The sequence below is a fragment of the Asterias amurensis genome, chromosome 9 (assembly GCF_032118995.1).
Source record: "Asterias amurensis chromosome 9, ASM3211899v1".
NCBI lineage: Eukaryota > Metazoa > Echinodermata > Asteroidea > Forcipulatida > Asteriidae > Asterias > Asterias amurensis.
Window position 1 is genome coordinate 14,105,446 of NC_092656.1, and position 26,237 is coordinate 14,131,682.

The 26,237-nt window shown below is 36.1% G+C and overlaps 1 protein-coding gene across 4 annotated transcripts in view; it reads left to right on the forward strand.

Annotated features, from left to right (window-relative positions):
- The window catches only part of LOC139941601 (uncharacterized), a 92,465-nt gene that overhangs the window by 53,239 nt on the left and 12,989 nt on the right, over positions 1–26,237 (forward strand). For all 4 annotated transcript variants that reach the window (XM_071938171.1, XM_071938173.1, XM_071938174.1 and 1 more), the window contains 6 exons: positions 9,785–9,863; positions 12,936–13,039; positions 14,258–14,353; positions 17,985–18,077; positions 23,241–23,315; positions 25,087–25,177. In XM_071938171.1, the coding sequence (XP_071794272.1) occupies positions 9,785–9,863; positions 12,936–13,039; positions 14,258–14,353; positions 17,985–18,077; positions 23,241–23,315; positions 25,087–25,177 (538 nt within the window). The remainder of the gene's footprint in view (positions 1–9,784; positions 9,864–12,935; positions 13,040–14,257; positions 14,354–17,984; positions 18,078–23,240; positions 23,316–25,086; positions 25,178–26,237) is intronic.

The following is a 26,237-nucleotide window of genomic DNA, read 5'->3' on the forward strand; positions in this document are numbered from 1 at the left end:
CAAAACCAGGTGACAGAATACTATACTTTCTTACAAAATACAATGTAATTAAAACTTCTCAAACAAAATGCTTTCAAATAAAACTGAGGGAATCTGTTTTCATTTGTTTTGGTTCTGCCAGAATATTGGTACTATTCACATAAACAAACAAAAACGTAAAATGACCTTTAAACAAAAGGTGAAATCAAAATGGCAAAGCCATGTTAAGTAATTAATATTCACATCTTACTAAAAGAATTAAGTGGTCAAACTTACCTAAATAGTACATTTTAGTGAAGTATATTTAAAGACAGTGGAAACTGTTGGTAGTTACTCAAAATAATTATTAGCATAAAACCTTACCTGGTAATGAGTAATGGGGAGAGGTTGATAGTATACAAATATTGAGTAGCTCAGAGTGGAAATGGAACTTGTTTTGGGATTCAATGAAAACACTTCTTTAAACTGATTGATTTCGCCTCGTGAAATGGAACAGTCAAAATTTTACCTTGCGATAATATTCCTTCCGCCATTCCACGAATTAAAGCCACTCAATATTTGTTTTATATAACTGACATATTATAGATCCTTGTCATTTGATGTATTTAAAAGTGTAACATAATGAAAAATCACACAAATTACTGGTTCGGAACAAATGCACAAATTTAATAGCAATCAGATCACAACCTTTTGCACAGGTGCTCCTTTGTTTTAGCAGCGGCGTTGCGGCGCTGTACTGCTCAAAAACATTTGGAACAAGGATGATCCTAACTGTTGAATGGGAAATGCTATTCCCCATGGGCGAATAGGTCTTTTTGATTCCGGTGCGGATGGGAGTAATAGTGAATGTCATGTGAAGTAAGTTCCACCAATCAAATGACAAGGATCTGTATGTCAGTTATATAATACAAAACATTGTGAGAAACGGCTCCTTCTGATGAAGTAATGTAGTTTTCGAGAAAGAAGTAATTTTCCATGAATTTGTTTCGAGATCTCAGATTAAGAATTTGAGGTCTCGAAATCAAGCATATGAAAGCACACAACTTTGTGTGACAAGGGTGTTTTTTCTTTCATTATTATCTCGCAACTCCGACGACGACCAGTTGAGCTCAAATTTTCTCAGGTGGACCTGCATGGACCTACATGGACCTGCATGGACCTACATGGACCTGCATGGACCTGCATGGACCTGCATGGACCTGCATGGACCTGCATGGACCTGCATGGACCTGCATGGACCTGCATGGACCTGCATGGACCTGCATGGACCTGCATGGACCTGCATGGACCTGCATGGACCTGCATGGACCTGCATGGACCTGCATGGACCTGCATGGACCTGCATGGACCTGCATGGACCTGCATGGACCTGCATGGACCTGCATGGACCTGCATGGACCTGCATGGACCTGCATGGACCTGCATGGACCTGCATGGACCTGCATGGACCTGCATGGACCTACATGGACCTGCATGGACCTGCATGGACCTACATGTTTCTCATGTAAACAACATGTAGAGTTAAAGGCACTGGACACTTTTGGTAATTGTCAAAGACTGAGCCTTCTCACTTGGTGTATCTTAACATGCATAAAATAGCAAACCTATGAAAATTTGAACTCATTGGTAGTTGGAGTTGTGAGAAAGACACCCTTGTCACACAAGTTGTGATTTCAAGACCTTACGCAAAAGGTCTCAAAATCAATTCTAATATTTTAGTGGAAAATTACTTCTTTCCCCAAAAACTACGTTATTTCAGAGGGAGCAGTTTCTCACAATGTTTTATACTATAAACAGCTTTCCCTTGCTTGTTACCAAGTAAGTTTTTATGCCAACAATTATTTTAAGTAATTACCAATAGTGTCTAGTGCCTTTAAAGCACTTGTGTTTGAGGTGTACCAGTTGTACGATTACATGTGTGTGATATTCTATGCTCTCCTTCCAATCAACCCCTGGACATGTTATTCAAAACAAAAATCACTATCTGACCATTCTAAAAAAAAAATTACCGTTACACAGTAGTCCAACTTGAAAAACGTTTTTGTTTTGTTTTTAGATAACCAAACAGGGCTCTTAACTAGAACTTAGTGGTCTTTGGCTGTGGCTATGATCAACTGCGGCTATGATTGACTGCTGGCTGCCCATTGACAATGTTGAAGAATAGGACTTTTTGGCATTCTGGCTAAAAGCTACTACCAAAGCTATCCGGACCGGTCTTCATGGCATTGCTGAATTCTGCGCTTACAATCACCGTTCTTTGCTTACTGTGCAATAGCAAAATTTCAGTGCTAGCTGTGTAAGTCAAGAACGCCTAGCAATGTAGAGTAGTAAGCACTAGCCAAAATTTCCCTGCTAACCCCTGAAAAACGCTTGACACAAGCAAATAATTCCCTGCATTATCAAGTGCGGATTCTTTGCTTAGGCCACATCAAAAAAGAATTGTTGATCGTCCCCGCCCGACTGTTCAAAAAACCCCCGAACCCATTTTTTTTTTTTTTTAATATCATAAAAAACAACCTTTTCAATGATATTTTTGGTCAAATGGTTGAAAAAGCAGGATACTACCCTCATTGTAGCATCTGCATGGCAAAGCCAGTAACAAGGCGTGGCAGAAATGTTGTGCAGTAGTGTCAAGGACTGGTGCTGAGGTCATGGTCTGACAGTGTCTGACATTGTGTTCTGTTATTTTTCCCATGTCTGGATATCTCTTTATACTTTTACTGCCCAGATTATCAGCTGATATTTTTTTTCAAAATGTATAGGTTTGAACAGATGTTTAAAGAAGGTTTTTATTCATGTTGGCAAAGCAAGAACAATTCTTTAAATATTTACTTGGGCTACACTGTGGAGTTAAATTTGTTTGACAAAACTATTGAAAACATCAAAAACACACAAACCCTCTGTTTTATAGTGATTGTGATGATTTTTTTATTCTTGATTTCATATTTGGCATGTCAACAAAACTTAAAAAAAAAAAAAAAAAAAAAAAAAAAAAACCTCCCCGATCCGCCAAAAAAAAGGACGATCAACAATTTTTTTTGTTTTATGTGGCCTTACGCTGCTTTCAGCAGAGCCTTGAAATTTGGCCCAGTTCGGACACAGCCTTACCCTACCAAACAACTAAGGGATGTAAATGTACCTTGTGTACAACAGTGACAGTACAACAAACATCTACATTTGTTTGTAGGGAGAAATACCTGTGAATTGAACCATTTACATAATGGAGTTCCCTGATTTGTAACCGGCGGGCTTATGAATGGTTTGAACTTTAGTTGAGCTAAAATGGCTGGAAGTGCACACACCAAGCTAAAGATTACAATCAAAATCTCACTGTTGGAGCATGAACACGATAAATCCCAAAGGCACTGGTTGCTAGACCTAATTATTATGGGTTATCGCCACCCTAATAAAAAGTAGATATGTGTAAAATGTTCAGGATGCATTTCTATTTCAGGGTACACTTCAGCTTTAAGCAAGTTTTTAAAGTCCCAAAAATAGTGACAACTCTGCAGAAAAAACAAGTACTTAAGAATTGTGAGGCTAACTTCAAAGGTAGATTGACTTAAAGGGAAGGTACACGTTTGGTAATTACTCAAAACAAATATTAACTTAAAAACTGGCTTGGTAACGAGCATTGGAGAGCTATTGATAGCACAAAACATTTTGAGAAACGGCTCCCTCTGAAGTAGCATAGATTTTGAAATAGAGGTAATTTCTCACTAAAATAACAAAAAAACTTCTTGCTACACATGTACATGTAGAAGTTTTTTATTTCTACTGAAAGCACACAATTTCGTCCAACAACGGTGTTTTTTCTTTCATTATTTTCTCCCAACTCTGATAACCAATTAAGCTCAATTTTTCACAGGTTTGTTATTTTATGCATATGTTGAGATACACTAAGTGAGAACACTGGCCTTTGACTATTACTTACTTTAAAGTTGGTAAAGTTAAGGACTATAAGGTTAGGTTTTTAATATTTACACAATTTCAGTAAAATTATTGCTCAAGCAAATTTGAACTGGCAAAAAGAAATTAAACAAGAAATGTCAAATGAAATTAAGTTTTAACTGAACTTAATTATCTCTTTGTAGGATATTTCCTTCACTTCAGGCCTTCAGGTAGAATGTCACATCCCCCTCTAAAAAAGAATTCCTTACTACATCTCCAAATTGAGCCTTGAGTATTTTAGGAATACACCTGTTTTAAATGTTACAATGTGACCTTTTAAATTGTTCAGTGATCTCTATATGTCACGTATACATTTGTACTTAAGATAATTTGTGATTTCCCCATGGATTTCCGATGCTTGAATCTGAGGTCTCAAAATCAAATTCGTGGAAATTTACTTCTTTCTCGAAAACTACGTCACTTCAGAGGGAGCCGTTTCTCACAACGTTTTATACTATCAACCTCTCCCCATTACTCATAATCCAGAAAGATTTCATGATCAATGTGTGGTGAAGAGGTTTTCAACTAGTGGTCTGGTTCTTGATAATTTTACCGAGAATGTAATTAAAACCTACACATTCCTGACTAACTCCAACTCTCCAGTTGCTAAAAGTGTTTTTCTAAGCAAGGCGATTGATTTCTGCCTGTAATATATCCCCTTGCGTGTGGTGCGTGTATCTCAGGTTTTTACACATTCTTCAAGGGAGTGTTCTTAAAATTGAACTTCAGGGAGCAAAGTGTTCAAGCTTATGACATTGAACTCCCTTGTTGTCATTTGCAGGGCCAGATTACTCGAGAAAGGGCATATCCAGAGGCTGGAGTTACCAAAAAGATATACACATTTTAAGAACATTAAAGAAAGAAAAAGTTATCAAAAAATAGTCTGCTAGGGTACATAGGGTACAGGCCAAAGTCTGTCATTACTCAATTTAGCATTGAATGGTATTCATAAGAACAAAGGCAACATTTGTATTAAAAGAGCATAATGTTGTTTTGTTACACAGTAAAAAAAAAAAAAAAAAAAAAAAAAGACTTTCAACCTTGTCCAGTCAAATTTTGTGCACTCGTACGTTTACCGGCCAACACTAAAACTAGTGGCCTGATCTTGAGTTTACGCTCTGTGAAATAACCCACAATTTTGCTGAGGTAATTTTTAAAACTTATTTATTATAAAAAAGGTTAAAAATGAGATGTCGCCTTGATATAGTAATGGTTTACACTTAACTTATTGAGCTGTCTACACAAACAATTCTGTCACCAGGGTACATAAATAATGCCACCTCTGCACCTACTACAGACTGAAACAGGGTTGTACCCCTTTCGAAGTCCCTAAAGATCTGTTGGCATTGGTATGATCCACCACAGTGTATATGAGGCTGGCTATGAAGTAGAACAGAATGCACTACCTTCCCAAGGTTTTACAAGCAATTATGGTCGATTGCCTTAGGGAAGGGCACAAGTGTCATGACTGTGATTAGAACCCACACTCTGCTGCTGACAACACCAGAGTATTCTGGTGAACTAGACCAATCACCCACGACATGCCATTTTTAAGATCAAATCACATAGTAAGATTTGAAACTTTGCATGGTGGAAATACGATATAGAAAGGTTTCAGTAATGACTATCTCTAATGAGTTGGGGTGGTTCTGAAAAGAACCGTCGGTTTCAACTACTAGAGTTGAAGAGTTGAAACCAACGGTTCTTTTCAGAACCACCCCAACTCAATGGAGATAGCCATTATATGGTGTTACTGTAAACCTTTCTATAAATCACAATAATGTACCTGTACCTAATGAACATTGTACAATGTACATGTTGTTATCTATGAAAAAAAAATAATGGTGAATATTTCTAATGTGCCAATTCTTCATCAATGATAGTCTTGGTGCCATTATCTCAAATAAGGTGGAGGTTGTTTTAAGAATGTTTTTATGAGACAAACCAACCATAATACAACATCTTGAAAAGGAATAACAAAGTGAGTCTAGCACACGCTTCTGCAAGCAAGCCAGAAACTCAGGGCAATTCAAGCACCTCTTTACAATAAGTGTACTGGCATGACTGGGTTCTTAATAACCTGTGCATTAAACACAACAGACATGACCTATGGCTCTATGTCTCATCTGAAGTACAAAGTGACTGTGGTCAAGTGCCTTGCTCAAGGACACAAGTTCCATGTCTGGGACCTGAACCTACACTCTGACAACACCAGAATTTGTGTGCAGTGCACTCGACCCCTACCTAAAGTAATCAATACATATAGAACTTAATTAATCTTGCTAATTTAATGTGTGTCTTAGAGTGATACTTCATTCGTAGACACACAACTTAACACAGAATGTTTCCCTTCCCCAAGAATGCAGTGACAGTGTAAATGTTACGATAACATATCAGTATGGGGGAGATGCAGGCAAATGATAAAGTGATCAATAGTTGCGTGACCAAGCATATCTAGCCGTAGGATAAGACCCTATGGTACAGTTGATGCTGACTGGGAAACAAGCTGTAGATTTCTCATGGATGATAACAGGCATAGGCTCTTGTGTTTGATTAGCTGCTTCATTACAAAACATGTAAAGGTAAACTTTCAAATATACAGTTTTCAAACTGCGTGTTCTTATTATGTGTGCTTGATAGCAGCACTGTGTATGCAGATCAAAAACAGGCTTGAGTTGGAACTTCACTATGTTGCAAGATTAGGGCTACATGTATGTGATGGCACAAAAAAACTGTTGACAAGTGAACAAATATAATGAAACAAAATTAACCTATTGATTCAGGGGGTGTCAGTAACCCCTTGACTGACCCTCTTGCACTCAAAAAAATATTTACACAAGTCGTGTAAAATAAAAACATGTTTTAGAGGCAGGGGGTGAACCTGCTAACAGTTTAGGTAAACTTTTACCAGTTCGTTGCAGGGTAAAACTTACACAACAAAGACTTACAAACTTACTTCGTTTAGGAGTAAAAATATTTACATAAATTTGAAGTAAACGCTAGATATGTAAAATATTACACATTGATTGTGTAAACCTTACACTTTTATTACATGTAAAACTATTCCGCGTTACCCTTTTAATGGGTAAAAACTTTGATTTACCTTGTAGCTGTGTAATTATTATTATTTTACCGTTTGTTTAGGTAAAATGTTTACTTGGATTGTTTGTAGTTGTACAAAATTACATCTTTTTACCGTTGTACGTACCCTTTTCCCGTCTGAACGTTTGAGTTTGTTCTAACACGACTTTAAGGCTTTACTGCCTGTTCGTGCTCGTCGAGCAAAAGTTACAAGCATGGGGATTTTGCTCCTTGATGGACGTATTGAAAGGTGAGTTTCTCAAAAAAATTGCGATCTTCAGTCAAATACAGACACTGATGTGTGTCGTATTATTATTTGTTAGTTTTTACAACCATTTCGGCCTACATGTTTGCCATAAACGTGAACATGTCTGCAGCGCTATAAAGTGAGCATGTGTTGTAACGTGTTGCAACATGTTGTCTTGCTATATCAGCACTATAGCGCTGTATACATCTTCAAGTTCATGGCAAACATGTAGGCCAAATTTTAATGGTTGTAAAACTAACAAAAACTAATACGACACGCATCAGTAGATATGGCTGTAGATCGTAACAACTTCTGAGAAACTCACCTTTTAATACGTCCACCTAGGGGCACAAATCCCCATTCTTGTAACTTTTGCTCGCCGAGCACGAACGACATGACTGCATGGACTGAGACGTTAGCAACTTGTCACGCAGACACGCGCGTGCGCACACGCGGGGGAAAAACATAACTTGCAAGTAAACATCGGATTCTTTTCACAGTTCCTTGTAAGACCTACCAATGCCATGTAAAGTTTCTCTTTACTTCGGTAAATCTTACATAACTTTGATTAACTGCAATACTTACTCTCAAAACATGTATATATTTTTTTACATTACAAATCAGTATATATTTTTGGCCGTGTTTTACTTAAGTTAGGTAGTTTCTTACATAACTTTTTGTACAAAACATCTTTTTACCATTTGTTTTCTGAGTGTGGGTCCACGCCTATTTGTCATAGTCAAACAGAAGAATCTGTTTGTATACATGGTGGAACAAGTTAAAAGTTTACAAATGAACAATAATTACGAAACAAAATTAACCTATTGATTCAGGGGGTGTCAGTAACCCCTTGACTGACCCTCTTTGGTCCACGCCTATTTGTCAAAGTCAAACAGAAGAATCTGTTTGTATACATGGTGGCACAAGTTGAAAGTTTACAAATGAACAAATATTACAAACAAAATCAACCTATTGATTCAGGAGGTGAGTCAGTAACCCCTTGACGGACCCTTTTGGGTCCACGCCTATTTGTCGTAGTCAAACAGAAGAATCTGTATACATGGTGGCACAAGTTAAAAGTTTACAAATGAACAAATATTACAAAACAAAATCAACCTTGATTCAGGAGGTGTGTCATCAGTAACCCCTTGACTCGCCTTCTTGGGTCCACGCCTTTTTGTCATAATCAAACAGCAGAATATTATTGTATGCATGGACTGAGTAAATGAGCGGTTGTCTGTTCATTATTCACCATAGAAGAAAAAATTGTGCATTGGAATGGGAAAACATCTCTTTGGGGTAATTCTAGCAACAAAAATGTAACAGCAATGGCACTTTATTTGTCAGGAGCCATTTTGTTGCTTCTAGCCTTTTGTAAATGAAAATAAAGTACCTTGTGTGGCTGGGAGACTGGCACTAAGGCAGACTGGTGTAGAGCCTGGCGCCCTTCTTCCAGGTACATAACATTTTCAGTATTTGATTCCAGCAGTTCAGGTAACTGGTTACCATGATTTTGGGGGTAAATCATGTTTCAAAACATTACAAAAACAATAAAAACTAGATGTTCATATAATATCACATTATACTTGGTATCGCTTGCCAAGAAGGGTTGATCCGGGATCCTAATTGATCCCTATGGTTTTAATAGTCAATTCAGTTTGATTAAAAATGCAATTTCTTGCCCCTTGGGTCTTTTCAGCTGCTTTTCATAGTCAAACAGCAGAATCTGTGTGTATAATACATGTACATGATGGCACAAATTAACAGTTTGCAAATGGTGAAATATAGTGAAACAAAATGAACCACCTCTCGGGTCCAGGCTGTTTTGTCAAAATCAAACAGCAGAATCTGTTTGTACACATACAATTATAGACCGAGTAAAATGTGCTTTTAGATAAACATGATAATACATATATATGGAAAGGTTTGCAGTAACACCATGTAATGACTATCTCTAATGAGTTGGGGTGGTTCTGAAAAGAACCTTGGTTTCAACTCGACGTTTCGATCAGTATGCTCTGATCGAAACGTCGTACTTCCACCATGCAAAGTTTCAAATCGTATTTATGATAATACATGTACACGGACTGAGTATTTTTGGTTGGTGCATACAAAAAATGCATAAGAACGGGAAAAAATCTCTTTGGGATAATTCTTGCAACAAAAATGCCATTTTATTGCTTCTATCCTTTTGATAATGGAAAAAGTATTGTGCGGCTAGGAGACTGGCGAAGAGCCTGGCGCCCTTCTTCCAGGCACACAACATTTTCAGTATGATTTTATCAGTTTGGATGATTACATTACCTTGGTTTGGGTTATAATATTTCAATACATTGTGAAAACCATGAACCAGATGTTTAAAATAAAATTATATCCTAAAACATAAGAGGTCTGGTCACCGAATTGTATTCCTTGCCAAATTAAGAAGGGTTAGTTAGGGATCTTAATTGATCCCTTTTGTTTTTATAGTCAATTCAGTTTGATAAGAAATACTAATTCTTCTCTTGTTCTGTTTTTGTTTTCCAGGAAATGAGCCATGATAGTCGAAACAGACAGTTCCATAAACTATTTAGTTTCGTACCAAGTAGTGAAAGAGTCATTGTATGTAAGTATTTTAGTGAGGAGTCAAGTGGTCAACATTTTCAACCACATCAAATAGTTTCATACACAGAAATACAAAATTCCACTTACTTGTCTAAATCAATAACAAGATTTGATAAAAGAACAAATAAACTTGACACAAACTGTTAAAGGCACTGGATATGTTTGGTAATTACGAAGGTTGAAAACTTATGTGCCAACGAGCAAAGAAGAGCTGTTGTTAGTATAAAACATTGTGAGAAACTACTCTGAAGTATCATACATGCAGTTTTTGACTCACTAAATTATTTGACTCTGAAAAAGTCTTCATGTATGAAGCCTTGTTGGAAAGTTGGAAAGCACACAAATTTGTGCAACAAGGGTGTTTTTTCTGTCATGTTTTTTCCCCGAATGTGTGATCGAAGAGGCAGCAAACTGGTTGTTTGACTCCTACAGTCATGACAGTCGTAGTCCCGCAGGTCATTTTAACTCCCTCTTTAAGCGTTGGGAGGTTGTGCGCCTAAGAAAGAGATCTAGAGTTAAAAATAAGAATTCACCCACTTGTTTAAACTGAAATTCACCAGGGTAAAGATGGCGTTGTGTACCATTGTTCTCTAAGTGTGTTTTATTGTTGCTAGTGATTGTGTGCATCTTAGGGAGTATTTAAAACTAAGCTTTGTTTTTTTAAGGCACTGGACACTATTGGTAATTGCTCAAAATAATTGTTAACATAAAAACTTACTTGCTGTAACGAGCAATGGAGAGCTGTTGATAGTAAAACAAAATTAATTGTGAGAAACGGCTCCCTCTGAAAAGTACATGTAGCAGAGTTTTTGAGAAAGAAGTAATTTCTCACTAAAATGTTTGAATTGAATAAGAGAACTCAGCTGAGGTATCGAGTCAAAGGCATCTGAAAGCACACAATTTGTGAAACAAGTTCGTTTTTTCTTCCATTATTCTCTTCGACGACCAATTGAGTCCAAATTTGCACAAGTTTGTTATTTTATGCATATGTTGAGATACACCAAGTGAGAGGACTGGTCTTTGAAAATTACCAAAGGTGTACAGTGTCTTCAAGGTTTAATTAAATGGAAGAAAGTATAGATACATTATTGTAAAATGTGCTTAAAAAAAAAACTAGTTATTAAGCGTTGCATTGTGTAGGAGAAAAGAGGACACTAGTTTGTGGATGACAATGTACACAAAATTCTCTTCTTTGAAGAAGTGGCGGATCTGTGATAAAGCAGATAATTATTGTAAATTCTGTGCTTTTTTTCTTAGGTATAACATTAAAAGCACCGTTAGATTTTCTGTCATCGTCTTAAGCTTTAAAAATATTAATTAAGCTGAAAATTGAATGCGTAATACCCAGACATCCTTCAAGGTAGAACGTGACTCTAAGATTTCATCTTTCTATGTTCCATAAACAATGAAAATTTCCCCAAGGAATCTACAGAACCATTTCATTGCAATGAGTTGGTCATGTTACCCCTGGCCACCTATGTACATGTATGCAAAGCAATGTCGCTCATACAAACTGCTCATAGAGGTGACCCACAAATATTAACGCACATCCGTACATGAATGCATTTTTAAAGAACTTTCTTTATTCAGCGCTTCATCCCCAGAAGGTATGGATGTTAATTATTCAATCTGAAGAGACCATTTAAAATGCTGCATTGGTTCAAGTACATTTTATCATTCATTCGTGCCAACTCATTTTTAATAATATGCTATATGTTAAACCCACCTGTGAAAAATTTCTAAGCATGTAAAAGTAACAATTATGATTGATCATTGTCACTCAAATCCCACCCAAGAGATTTTGCCTGTGGATTTTGTTCGGGAAAGTACTGATTAAAAAAATGCAGTGCTTAATGCACATCGATGTTCATGTAAGGGTAAAAAACAAACTTAATTACAAATTAAATCTGCTTTTTTTTAGTATAAAAAGTAGATTTAAGATCGGCTGCGTATAAGAAAGATCTATTAAGCCTGGTCACCATAGCAACTTCATATAAACAGTAACCACTACTCACATTGGTTCCCATAGAGCCCATATGGACCACAGGGCACAATGCACACACAGTCTGCAAAGCAGACATCTCAAACAGCAGAGACTTGTTTACATTTTGACATGGGGTTGGACCGTGTCAGACTTTAGTCAGACTTTGGGACGCACAGTAACAATTATGATTGATCAATGTATAGTTATGAATCTGAGTCTGAGTCGGTATTCCAGAACATTTTCTTGTGTCTCTTTTAAGGACTTTTTTGGAGATTCAAGTATGTGGATTATTTGCAACAAGAAAGTGGATAAGTCCCTTGAGTTGGTCCCAATAATATGTGAAATTTCAGCCCCTGGCTCATTTTACAGTGCTGGTAGATTTTTTTCTGCGGGACTTTAGGAAAGGCATTTAGAATAGTGCCTATCATGCATCTTTGAGGGTAAAACCAAATTATTATAAAAATGGAACATACTCTATATTCACCATATAAAAGGAAGTACAGATACATGTACGTATGTTGAAGGCAGTGGACACTATTGGTAATTGTCAAAGACTAGCCTTCACAGTTGGTGTATCTCAACATATGCATAAAATAACAAACCTGTGAAAATTTGAGCTCAATCGGTCACCAAAGTTGCGAGATAATAATGAAAGAAAAAAAACACCCTTGTCACACGAAGTTGTGTGTGTTTAGATGGTTGATTTCGCGACCTCAAGTTCTAAATCTGAGGTCTCAAAACCAAATTCGTGGAAAATTACTTCTTTCGCAAAAACTATGGCACTTCAGAGGGAGCCAATTCTAACAATGTTTTATACCATCAACCTCTCCCCATTACTCGTCACCAAGAAAGGTTTTTGCCAATAATTATTTTGAATAATTACCAATAGTGTCCACTGCCTTTAATACTGTAAATGTTAAAGAGGCTACTTTTTTTTTTTTTCTGTTAGAGTTTCAACTGCACATGTCTTAAATAATTTTTTCAAAGTCAGTCCACTTTAATTTGACTTTCATATTTCAGAGCACCCAGCGTACATTCTAAATGACCTTGACCAACCACCATTAATCCTTTCCCTTTCTTCATAAACAGCTTATTCCTGTGCCTTAATCAAAGAAATCATGCTTCATGGCAGAATCTTCATCTCCCAGAACTGGATTTGTTTCCATTCTCACATCTTCACGTTTGTAACGCAGGTAATTTGAGCTCCCCATCACAACTCCAGACTACACTGGGGGTAGTGGGGATCCTATACAATTCATGTTGGTTGATTTTGGAGGATTGAGCAATGGGGGGTTGAAGTTTATGTTATAAACTTATTTTAATGCTTCAGTTACCAACCAAGTGATGTCTTAGATCCCTTTAATATTGAATCCTGTCTTAAGCATTGTCATTGGTCAAAGAATCACTTGAACTGAGAGATAACAGCCGATTTGTCACCTAATCACAAACAATTATTATTGTTGTGGTTTTTAATGGTGTGGTCCTGTAACGTGTGGACCTTTTAATTATTTAGTTTTTTGTGGTTAAAATTTTGAATTTTGGTTCTTGTTGTAAAGCGCCTGGGAGCATTTTTAATGGATTTGGCGTTATTTATAAATGTTTTTTATTATTATTATTATTGTTATTATTATTAAACAAACATATCACAATTTCAGTATATGTGTACATGTATGAACATAACATCCCCCCTCACATAACCCCCTAACAAAATTATTCTCTACAATGGGTTTCGATTGTGCAGGTCTTCATGTTCAACTTCTCACTTTAACACATTGTTTTTGTCAATTGTATTTTAGTTGGAACCCTCGGGTAAAACAGCAGTTGGTCAGCCCTTTTTTCTTTCATTCAAACCAATGTATAACATGTTGCATAAATAAAATATAAAATGTGAGTCATGTTGGATTCCTTTTGTGTTATAAGTAGGTCAAGATGGCTGAAGTTTAATAAGAATCTATCATGGCATGCACAGACTTTCTTGGTATACGTTGTAGCCTAATTGTTTCTCTAATTTACTGGTTAGATGTGTGATTGGTACTGACAGGAAAATCTGAGGATTTATTTTAAATCTGACAAATGTTTCCAAAGAGGTGAAAAACTGCATCCAGATTTGACACTGATGAAGCTACCCTATATAAATAATACTTGATAAAAATATTAATGTAGGAAAAGAATTACATCATGTTCAATTACTTCCATTATGAATTTTTATAAAAGTACTGACCAAGCTCTTGAAAACTTGATCACCTTAAGCTGGATGAAGTTTTAACAAGTTGATTGTTGTTATGATTTTGTCGGAAAATAGGGTACTATTATACTCTTTTAAAAACCAAAGATGTATCACACCAATTCTGGACTAATTCCATTAATCCAGGAACTTTTATAAATCAACTATTTTTCTATTTGTTTTTCAGGTAACGATAGAAATGAGTTCTGTGACGAATATAAGCAAGGAGAGGACGGCGTTTGTGATTCCTAATGCCATCGGAATCCGCACCGATAATGGAAAGGTATCAACTCGGACTAAAGATCTATACAATTAAAAAAATATTGTTGTTGACTTTTGCTGAGCAAATGTCAATTTATGAAGGGTTGTTTGGTTGTACATGTTTTGATATAGTCCCAACATGCCCAAAGACTGACAGATTGGCATCAAATTAAGATTTGTTTTGGTGTGCATGTTTGAGCTCAATCTATTTGCTCATTGTCTTTCATTTTTGATCATTGTTAGTATTTCTTATCTCATTTCCTACGCCCCATCTCAGCCTCAATAACTTGTGTCTGGAAATCCTATCAGGCTTTAAAGGAACTGCGCAAGATTTGAAAAAAAAATTAACATGAAGGTGGTGATGGTAAACAAATTTCACTTGAAGTATTTTTTCTGGAAATAATATAGTTTTTGATAATTCAAACAGGGTGTTTTTCACTAAGTTCTTATGTCTCTGATGAGAGTTGAAGTTTTCGAGAAAGAAGTAATTTTCCACAAATTTGATTTCGAGACCTCAGATTTAGAGGTTGAGGTCTCGAAATCAACCATCTAAACGCAACTTCATGTGACCAGGGTGTTTTTTCTTTCATTATTATCTCGCAACTTCAACGACCGATTGAGCTCAAATTTGCACAGGTTTGTTATTTTATGCATATGTTGAGATACACCAAGTGAGAAGGCTCAATCTTTGACAATTACCAAGCTAGTGTCCAGTAAGTGCAGATACTGGTCTTTGAAAGTTGCCAGCATTGTCTGTGTGCTTAAACTTGTAGATAAGATGGAAAATAATTTGCGAAACCCTAATGACATCATTATATTAAGGTATTCAGTTACACTAGTACAGAGTTTGATATCCCAAACAATCATATTCATTTCCAATGCACAATCATTACACTATTTTAAAATGAATGGGATTGCACGAAAATGAAAAAAATAATCAAATGTTCAGACAACATTGAAAGAAACTTTACCTTGGATGTATTCAAAATAAATGACAATTTACTCTTAGATTTTTACATTAATGTTCTAGATGAGTTATCTTGCCAACTCAACAAAAACTTCCTTGACATACATTTTTAAACTGTGGTCAGAAATTGGAAGAATTTGCAGTAAACAAGATTCAAATCTCTGCTTTTGAAGTTTTAGTTTAAAGAGGCAAATAATTTAATATTTCATTGCTGAAATTATCATTGACCTGCCCCTTCTTGAGACATGTGATTATTGATGACATCATCATCTTGATATATGAATCATGAATTAAGAATCAAAATTATGAATGTTGTCTTATTAGTCTGTGAATCATGACCAGATGACTCATAAATCCAAACACTTTGCTATTTCGTGTGTCATTTCCAATGCCAAAGTACCTAGTGTGTGCATGGTTGAAATGTCACAAATGGTTGCCTAGTAACAGAAGAGCCAAGGAATATGTTTGCCTTTTAATTCAAACAAAAGATAAATCAGCTAGTCACAAAACATGTTCTACTGTATCATGTTTTGCTATATAATTTGTCAATCATAAAAGTATTTGTTAATTAAATTTTCAAACAGTGAGATTTCAATTTGATTTTTTTAAATACTAATTTTAAAATCATATTCATTAATACCTCAGACAGTTTCGCTATTCCTATTGGTGGAGAGCGCGTCACGTGGGTGTGTATAAACCTTTGTTAATGACCAGTGAAAAGTGTTGAAACATGGGCGTGACACGGGAGCTTGCACTTGTTCTTACAAGACAGTTTCTTCATTCCTATTGGTCGAGAGTAACGGCTTAAACATTGGTGCCACATCAGGCGATACACACGACGCGCACAGCATTCCCTTATAAGGAGTTGTTTACCCGAGGGCGGCGGATGGCTTTACCATTTCATAGCTGGAGGGGTGTTGTGTTGAAAGAAATCATTGAACAATAAAAATTGTTGCGTTTATTTTACTTTTTGACCAAATAGTGTTGATGTTTTTGACCGAAAAGGTATTTATGAATGGGAATCAAAGTGTGTTGAATCGGTAACATTATCAAGAACCAGGCCTCGTTGGGATTAAACCACTAGTTGAAAACCTCTTCACCACACATTGATTCCCCTTATTATATCCTTTCTCCCTTTAGTAGATTGAGTATTTGGGTGGGTATTTTTTTAAGCGGAAATAATTCAAACATGTTAAAGGTTTGATATAGCGATCTTCATAAGCCAGTCCTTTAACCTCATGTAAAGCCATCTGACTGAGTATGACCATCGCAGACTAACACCGAGCCTCATTAATTGTGTACTGGCCCCTAAAAGCCATCAATTTTACAGTAATACCACTGCCCATCCTGTAGTGTCATTATCAATAGTACTTTCCTAATGTATTTAGACTGGCTTTAACTCCTCCAAAGGAAACGGGGGGGGGGGGGGGGGAGGTAGTTGCTGATGGGTCAAGAGAAAAAGTCCAAGGATTGTTAGATACAGTCGCGGATAAAGGATGCGCCTTTTTAGTAATGATTGTGATGAATTCCTAATGTGTATCTGATTAATCAGACAGCTCAAACCATTATGGGATTAATGGCCGACTCCATCTTGTCCTGGCAGTTAATTACTTGTTATTCTAATCAGCTGTACTTATAGCTCACCAGTTCAGAAATGTTTATGTCTGGGAATTTATTCTTCAGTGCAAATTTATTGTCAAAACCAGCGGTCAAACTTACTGTACAATGTGTACTGCGTTAAAGTTCAAAAAGACATTCACCAACAGCAAGCATAATAAATCTGCTCCATCTTCCTGTGTGTTGAAATTATAGTGAGCTCTCTCCAAACAAAAGTCTGGAACCATGTCTAGTATTGTAAATTTGTAATCCTCTCACTGCCTCCATTTGATATCATTCATTGTATCACAGTGTGATGTACTTTTAATAAGGGAATCATGTGTGGTGAAGAGGTTTTTTAACTAGTGGTTTAATCCCAACGAGGCCTGGTTCTTGATAATTTTACCGAGACAAAGTCGAGTTAAATTATCAAGAACCAGGCCTCGGCGGGTTTAAACCACTAGTTGAAAACCGATTCAACACACTTTGATTCCCATTCATAAATACCTTTTCGGTCAAAAACATCAACACTTTTTAATCAAAAAGTAAAACAAATGCAAAAATGATAATTGTTCAATGATTTTTTCAACACAACACCCCTCCAGCTATGAAATGGTAAAGCCCTCCGCCGCCCTCGGGTAAACAACTCCTTAAAAGGGAATGCTGTGCGCGTCGCGCGTATTGCGTGATGTGGCACAACTGTTTCAGCCATTGCTCTCAACCAATAGGAATGAAGAAACTGTCTTATAAGAACAGGTGCAAGCTCGCGTGTCACGCCCATGTTTCAACACTTCTTACTGGTTATAAACAAAGGTTTATACACACCCACGTGATGCGCTCTCCACCAATAGGAATAGCGGAACTGTATGAGGTATTTATGAATATGGATTTAGTTCAGGTGAAAACAATTGGGTGAAGTTGTTTATTTTTTGGAAGTATAATTTTGGCATGCGGTGTAGCTTATGAATCATAAATCATCCTTATTAAAAACTAAATAATGATATTTGGATGGAGATAAATGGACCTACATGTAAGTCATGAGTCATAACCCAAATTAACTAAAGGAATGATATGTTTTGATTACTTGCAGTTTGTATTTGGTTCGTTATTATCAAGGCAATCTACCTATATTCAGCTGCAGAAAGTCTGGAAAAGTGCCATCATATCTACCGATCAAGAAGAGGTATGTTATTACTAGACATCTTGTAGATGAGTTGAATTAATTGTTTCTCTCATTATGCTTACATACATGTAGACCTTATCGCAATACTCTTTACGTGTGCATTAGGCGTGGAATGAGGTGCATGCTGGTCTAGCTAGCGATCAAGTTATATATATATACAAACTGTGGCTGTTTATTTGTGTACATCCCAATGTACATACAAAATATAAATGCCTACATACAGTCCTGAGGTAACTAGGAATAATTTGTCGCCTACTTTTCCATGATAAGTTAATTGTAAAACAATAACAATCTTGAGTTTAAAAAAAAGTTATGCTTTTATGAATTTACCTACTTTTATCCCTCTGTCAGTCTGTAAAAATAGCGCATAGTTTTTACAACCCTACATTGCCAACAATGTACACAAATACTTTTGTTATGAAGTCAGTTATTACACTGCTGAAACAGATTGTATAATTTCAGAAACCTACTTTTGATTCTGCTTGCAGTTTCTGCTGAAACCCTTTGTTCGCACAGAAAGGCATATATTAATACCTACATGTATATTTACCTACATGTACTAACCAGCTGAATAAACCATAAAGGGAAAAGCTAACAATGACTTTTTGCAAACTAAACCACTTTAGAGTTTCAGTATCACTAATGCAGTTGTTTGTATGATTTGAGACCTGTCAAAATGCACTACTTCATGTATATGTATACACACAATATATAAACAAACAAAAACTTGAAATGCTCATAGAATACAAATGTTGGATTGCTTTTTGTAGAAAGCAATGCAACGTATTAATTTAAGTTTAATTATATGCATGAGTGCTTGATTGGAATGGTTTTGATGAGATGTCACGTATGAGTGATTTCTCATCAATACAAGTCATTATTCAAAGTTTCACTGACCTGGGACTATTCCGACGCTGATGATTAAAGGTCGTTATCCAAACGAGGAACGGGGGACAACTCGGTGCCGAAACATCGTTTTTTGAAAACGTGCAAGCGGGGGAGGGTGATTACAGGTACCCAATCGTGCTCGTTAAAACTTGCTCTCGCTCGATTCGCCTACTTAAAGTACCTTTTATCATCTCTGTAGATAGGATGTTATTGTTCAAATCCAATAATGCAGTTGAATCTAATGTTTGCAATAGTGCCATTAAAATTCTCTTTTCTACCACTGGCTACCAGCTGAATCACCCTCTCGATTTAAGATCCTCGTACTTGTGTTTCCGTGCCTCAATGCCTCAGCCGCTTCATATCTCATTGACTTATTGTCAATCAAAGAACCTGTCAGAAATCTGCGTTCCTGTTCCAACACTTCAATTTTTCACATACAAAGAAGTAAACACAGTTGGGGGGATCGTGCCATTTCTATCGCAGTACCAAGGATGTGGAGTCATCTTCCTCAGAACATCAGGCAATCTATTTCATTAGCAAATTTCAAAACTTTGCTTAAATCCCATCTTTTTTCCAAAAACCTACTGTGCGGCGCTATGAGCAACGACTGTTGGATTAGCACCTTGTAAATTTAACGATTGATTGATTGATTGATTGATTGATTGATTGATTGAATGGCGAGTCTATAAGCATGATAAAGAATATGTAGTTTCCAAGCTCAATGTTTAAATCAGTTTGATGTTAAAGCCTTCGGACACTTTCGGTAAACAGTATTGTCCAAGGCCCACACTTTGTGTATCACAACTTCTATATCAAATAACAAACCTGTGAAATTTTAGGCTCAATCGGTCATCACAGTCGGGAGAAAATAACGGGAAAACCCACCGTTGTATCAGCGCGTTTTGCCGTGTCATGACAATTGATATTGCTTTACTGTTTTCTCAAAAAGTAAAGCATTTCATGGAATAATATTTCAAGAGAAGTCTTTCACCACTACCTTCTGTAAACCCTGTAAGTTATTAGTAAATCTGTGAACTTTTTTTTTTTTCCTGTACCGAAATGGCTTAACATTGTCTGAAGAAATAGGAACATGAACAGAGCGTACTGATTGAAATGTTGGGGTGTTACATAGTTGTTGTATAATGTTTATTGTATTTAAACTCCCGCCATTTAAACCATTCAAATCCTATACTTTATGCATGTATTGGTACAGATTCATTAGAACCTGCAGGCCTGGAACATGAAGAATGTGGCTCATAGGCTTAGCTATGAAATCATGGTCTTTTAACTTCACCATGACATTTTTGGAGGCCTTGAATTACCAGCTTATTTTGCTACCAGATTTTTCCTTCATACATGTATTGCACCATTGCTTTAATTCACTTGCTGCCATCATTCAAGAACTAATGGAATAATTGGCTTAAAACAAGAGTCTTACCTTGGAAATACAGGGCAATTTCTACATGCAGGTTACAGCGAATTACATGTTCATAGATCACATACATGTAGGGATTAGAAGTTGGAATTAGCATATCTAGACATATCAACATTTATATGAATGTTCATGATGAAGAAAGGGAAATGTGGGCAGTCAATAAGTTTCATTACTCCTCTCTCTCATCCATTAATGTGTTTACCCTTCACTTCATGCAATCACCATCACATTTTATGCTGTTACTTAAATTGAGATAGAAACAGCTAACATGTCAAATGAGAGCAAGGCTTAGATGTAGAGAGGTTGCTACTGAGGTTATTATGGAAGGATAACATGATAACAATACTAGCACCAGAAACAGCCAACATGTCAAAGGAGAGCAAGGCTTAGATGTAGAGAGGTTGCTACTAGGGTTATAATGGAATGATAACACGATAAAAATACTAGCACCAGAATCAGCCAACATGTCAAAGGAGAGCAAGGCTTAGATGTAGAGAGGTTGCTACTGAGGTTATTATGGAAGGGTAACATGATAACAATACTAGCACAAGAAACAGCCAACATGTCAAAGGAGAGCAAGGCTTAGATGTAGAGAGGTTGCTACTGAGGTTATTATGGAAGGATAACATGATAACAATACTAGCACCAGAAACAGCCAACATGTCAAAGGAGAGCAAGGCTTAGATGTAGAGAGGTTGCTACTGAGGTTATTATGGGAGGATAACATGATAAAAATACTAGCACCAGAAACAGCTAACATGTCAAAGGAGAGCAAGGCGTAGATGTAGAGAGGTTGCTACTGAGGTTATTATGGGAGGATAACATGATAACAATACTAGCACCAGAAACAGCTAACATGTCAAAGGAGAGCAAGGCTTAGATGTAGAGAGGTTGCTACTGAGGTTATTATGGAAGGATAACATGATAACAATACTAGCACCAGAAACAGCCAACATGTCAAAGGAGAGCAAGGCTTAGATGTAGAGAGGTTGCTACTGAGGTTATTATGGGAGGATAACATGATAAAAATACTAGCACCAGAAACAGCTAACATGTCAAAGGAGAGCAAGGCGTAGATGTAGAGAGGTTGCTACTGAGGTTATTATGGGAGGATAACATGATAAAAATACTAGCACCAGAAACAGCCAACATGTCAAAGGAGAGCAAGGCTTAGATGTAGAGAGGTTGCTACTGGGGTTATTATGGGAGGATACATGATAACAATACTAGCACCAGAAACAGCTAACATGTCAAAGGAGAGCAAGGCTTAGATGTAGAGAGGTTGCTACTGAGGTTATTATGGAAGGATAACATGATAACAATACTAGCACCAGAAACAGCCAACATGTCAAAGGAGAGCAAGGCTTAGATGTAGAGAGGTTGCTACTGAGGTTATTATGGAAGGATTACATGATAACAATACTAGCACTATTCATGCATAGATTTAAGCTTTAATGCCAAATATGATACTGAATCCTGTATCTTAATTAAAAAGACTCAATATCAAAACAAACACTATCCGCATGGATTCCAATTGTTTAAATGTAAAATATAGTGGGGTTATTAAAATCAGACTGATATAGTTGAGTTAAAATTGTTTTTATTGCAAAGGTAGTGGTGAGTGTAGCATTGAGCCTAGCTACCCTGGACATTGTCTTGTCAAAGTCTTATCTTTGCCCAAACCAGCCTAATCTTGTTATATCCACTTAGATGCACCCTCTCTCTGAGATACAATTTCCTGTCTCAGTAAAATCCGCAGTAAATTGTCTTTTTTTAAAATTTGTTTGACAGTGGTCATGAAACAAGTACCTAGTTTTCAAGGAGGTTCTGTGCGGATGTGAAGAAATATGAGGGAGCTTTAATTTAGCTATCTGACAGTGACAGATTTGTAGGATATGGATAATGACATGTACATGTATGCCTAAAGCTATATGCAGTAAGATAATGGAATAGATTACTCTTTTGTATGGCGTTATTGGCTTGGGCGGAGCAGGCTAATGACTCAATAATTTCAGGTATTTACAGCCCTGGGACATCTTCAGACAATTTCCATTCTTCAAGTATGTGTAGATTTCATATTATTTTTGCAAATGCTGTGAGAGATCAGCAACATTTTCGAAGCACTTCATGGTTCAGCCCCTCCTACCTCCTTCAGAGCATGATTCAGCTCCAGCATGTCAGGCCAGGTCTGAGGTCATCAGGCAGCATGCTGTTTGCCCCGGACTCGCCTTGTCACTTATAGTGATAGGGCCTTTTTCGAACATTGCCCCCGTCTCTGGAACTCTGCCTAAATATCTTAGAGACACACACGATATTTCTCACTTCCAACAATCTCTTAAAACTCATCATTTCAGATTTGCCTATGAACACATCTGAGATTTCTTTGATTGACCCAGAACGGGGCATTTGAGTGTTTAACTGAGAAAGTGTGCCCTACAAATGCGATTTTGTTATTACCATTATTAAACCATTATTAGCTACAGCAGTAGTCTTCTTTGTTGATAAAGTGCAGCGGATAAGCAAACAAACTGCACTTTTTGAGAAAAGCATAGTGTGTTTTTACCGTAAGAATATTTTCAGATGTGGAGGGAAGTCAGGTTTGACTTCTGACTTTTTGTTGTGATCTACATGTATCACCTAAAAGTGGGCACAATTTCAACTGAATTGCTGTATTGTACATGAGAAGCATTTATGTTTAACCCAGCTTGTGATAGATGTGTTATGCATCATAAATTGCATCTAAATGTAAGACCAAGACTGAATGTCCAAGACCTTTTGTATACCTTGACCGTATAGGTTTGTAACACTAAGTAATATCTGTGATTGGTTTAATGTTGCAGGAGGTTACATGCTCAAGTCAAGAGTCAAGTGAAACAATAGAAAGTGATGTCCAATCAGCTAACCTGTTAGTTGAGGTAAGAAGTTAATATTAGAGACGTTTCGCAGAGTCGAGGATACGAATACACGCACAGATATCGAACCGTACACGTTCGCGTCAAGTGAGCTGTGTAGTTTTGTTTCGCAAAATTCTAACAAATACCCTCAACTTGAGGCTCAAGATGGCGCAATTAACCAAATGGCTGCACCCATGGACAATCGCCATTTCTCTTTTTCTGAAGCATTGTGGTCAACAAATGTTGTGGTCAACTACATCCATGTATGATACCTCTAACAGACGGCAGTAGCCGTACAATGTGTACAGGGTTGTGTCTGTGTTCATCTACATAATGTATGAGGTGGTTTTTTTTTTTATATCCCAGAAATAAATCATAGAATTAAACTGAGCTAGATGGCAAGCTTGCCTGGCTACATTTTTGTCAGGAAATGTAGAACTCTTTTTTTGCATCTGAATATTCAAAGCACAAAAGCTGCCAACATGTGTCTGTAGTTTTGTCATACTCTGCATGCAATATAGTATTTCATTTCCTGAAGTTTCTCTCCCAATTATGTAAATGTACATGTACAAGAAAGGCAGGCAGCAAATCTTCCGTAAAATTTAGGATACAGAGTTTGTCATTTGGTCATACCATGTACGTAGGAATCATACCCGAGCCCCAACCTCAATTTACATTTCTGTTTGTTTTTTGTTTATTTTTTTGTTTAACTTTTGTTTCCTTCTAAAATTCATTTCTGAAATGAATTCTGCCCCATGTTCATGTATCTCTTCGTCTTGTCTTTATTCATTCTGCAGTTCCAGTAATAGGTCATGCATGTGGATCGTAGTGCTTAATATGACAAATTTCCTGTCTTAAATTTACATGTATTTACTAAGGCTGGGCATCCCCTAGCATCTTTAATATATTTAATATCAAGAGCTATATTTGACTAATAAGTGACTAAATTGAACCAGACTGAATACCTCTGATTTCATTTGCAAAGAGCGTATCATCAATCAACCAACAATTAGGGACATATCTCAGGCCAGGGGTTTTATTTAATGAAGGACTCGGGCAATTTCATTTAAGTAAAAGCTGTGGGAACAAGCTGACAAGTGAGAAAAAAAAGAAAAAAAACACAAGACATTGTTTTGTTTAACATGTGACTACTGGTGACCATTTTCTGGTTAGCGAATAAATTTGTTTACTCTGCTTTACAAATTTTCACCTCAGTGATAATGCACAAAAATACTTATGCGGAAGAGATGAACCTTTTTTAACACATAGTAGGGTCATCTGTTTTCTCATGTCTTATAGTATCATTTCCGTCACCGTACAAAAGACTTGCATTTTGATAACGTGTTTGAGAAAGTAGTGAATATGGAGATTTTGTGCCCGCTCAAGTTCCAGTAGGTTGATTTGCCTTTTTTCAGCTTAACAGAAATGTACATGTCTGAAGAAATTTGCTCTGGCCTTAGAAAAGGGCGCGAACCTACATGTACACTGTTTATTCAGCTTGAAAAGTAAAGTAAAAGAAAAAAAAAAGTATGGAATTTGCGGTAATCGGCCACTGTACAAAACGGTGCTGTTTTCTGATGAGTTTGTCAGCAGGTTGGAATGGTGGTTTGTCTATAACTATTGCACCTTGTAAACATGACTTGTTTTTTAATGTGGCTAAAAAATATTATAACTCAGAAAGAACAAAGAAAAAATCCTGACCTATCGACCCTAGTTTGAAATTGCATAATAGAAGTTTGTTTTTTGTACTTGAATAAATAAAGATAATTACAAATATATTTTTCTTTGTCAGGGTGAGACATTCTCATGGACTGAGCAAAGAGTACCAAGTGATGAGGAATGTTCTGTTGAGGATGGGTGTACATCCACAAGAGATATTAATGGTAAGATATAAAACATAAAGGCACTGGACACTATTGGTAATTACTCAAAATAATTATCACCATAAAACTAACTTGGTTACAAGTAATGGAGAGCTCTTGAAAGTATAACACATTGTGAGAATCAACTCCCTCTGAAGTAAAGTAGTTTTCAAGAAAAAAAGCAATTTCTCACTAAAATATTTAAATTTGATTTTCAGACCTCAGAATCAGATTTTGAGGTCTTGAGCATCTGAAAGCACAAAACTTGTGCAACAAGGATGTTTTTTCCCATTATTTTCTCACAACTTCAAAGAACAATTGAGCTAAAATTTTCACAGGTTTGTTATTTTATGCATATAATGAGACATAAAATAAAATAAAAACTAACTATATTTTTGAAAACTAACATAAAAAACAAAAATTAAAGAACAATTACAGTTAATTAAAGATAAACAATAATACCAATAATAAAAAAACGAAATTTACGTGTAAATCGCAAATACAGAGCACTTAAAGTTTAAAATGAACGAAATAATAATAAAATAAAAAACATATCGTTAATTTAGACTATAAAGGGAAAAGATGAACAATTAGTCAAAACTTGAAATAATATGAAAAAATATTAATCCACTAAAAAAAAATGTGCACTGAATATAAAAAAGGTTATAATAAAAACATATACACGAAATGTTTTTATGTTAACAGTAAAAGAAAACTAAAAAAAAATAATCCATTAAAAAAAATGACATTAAATTTAAAAATAATCATTAATAATAAAAGAAATGTTTGTCCCTTAAAAATAATTACACGAAATGTTTTTAAATTAACAAGAAAAAAACTATCCAAAAAAATAATCCATAAGAAAAAAAATTCACTAAATAAAAAAAAAGTTAATTATAAAAATTGTTTGCCCTGAAAAATGATTATACGAAATGTTAAAAAAAAAAAAAAAATTATCCTTAAAAAAATTACAATTTAGAATTTTTTTAAATTCTTACCTAAAAACCACCAACGTAAACTAAAATTGCACAAGCTATGTTAAAAAAAAAACGAAACAAACATTGAGGGCGTAAAACTAAAG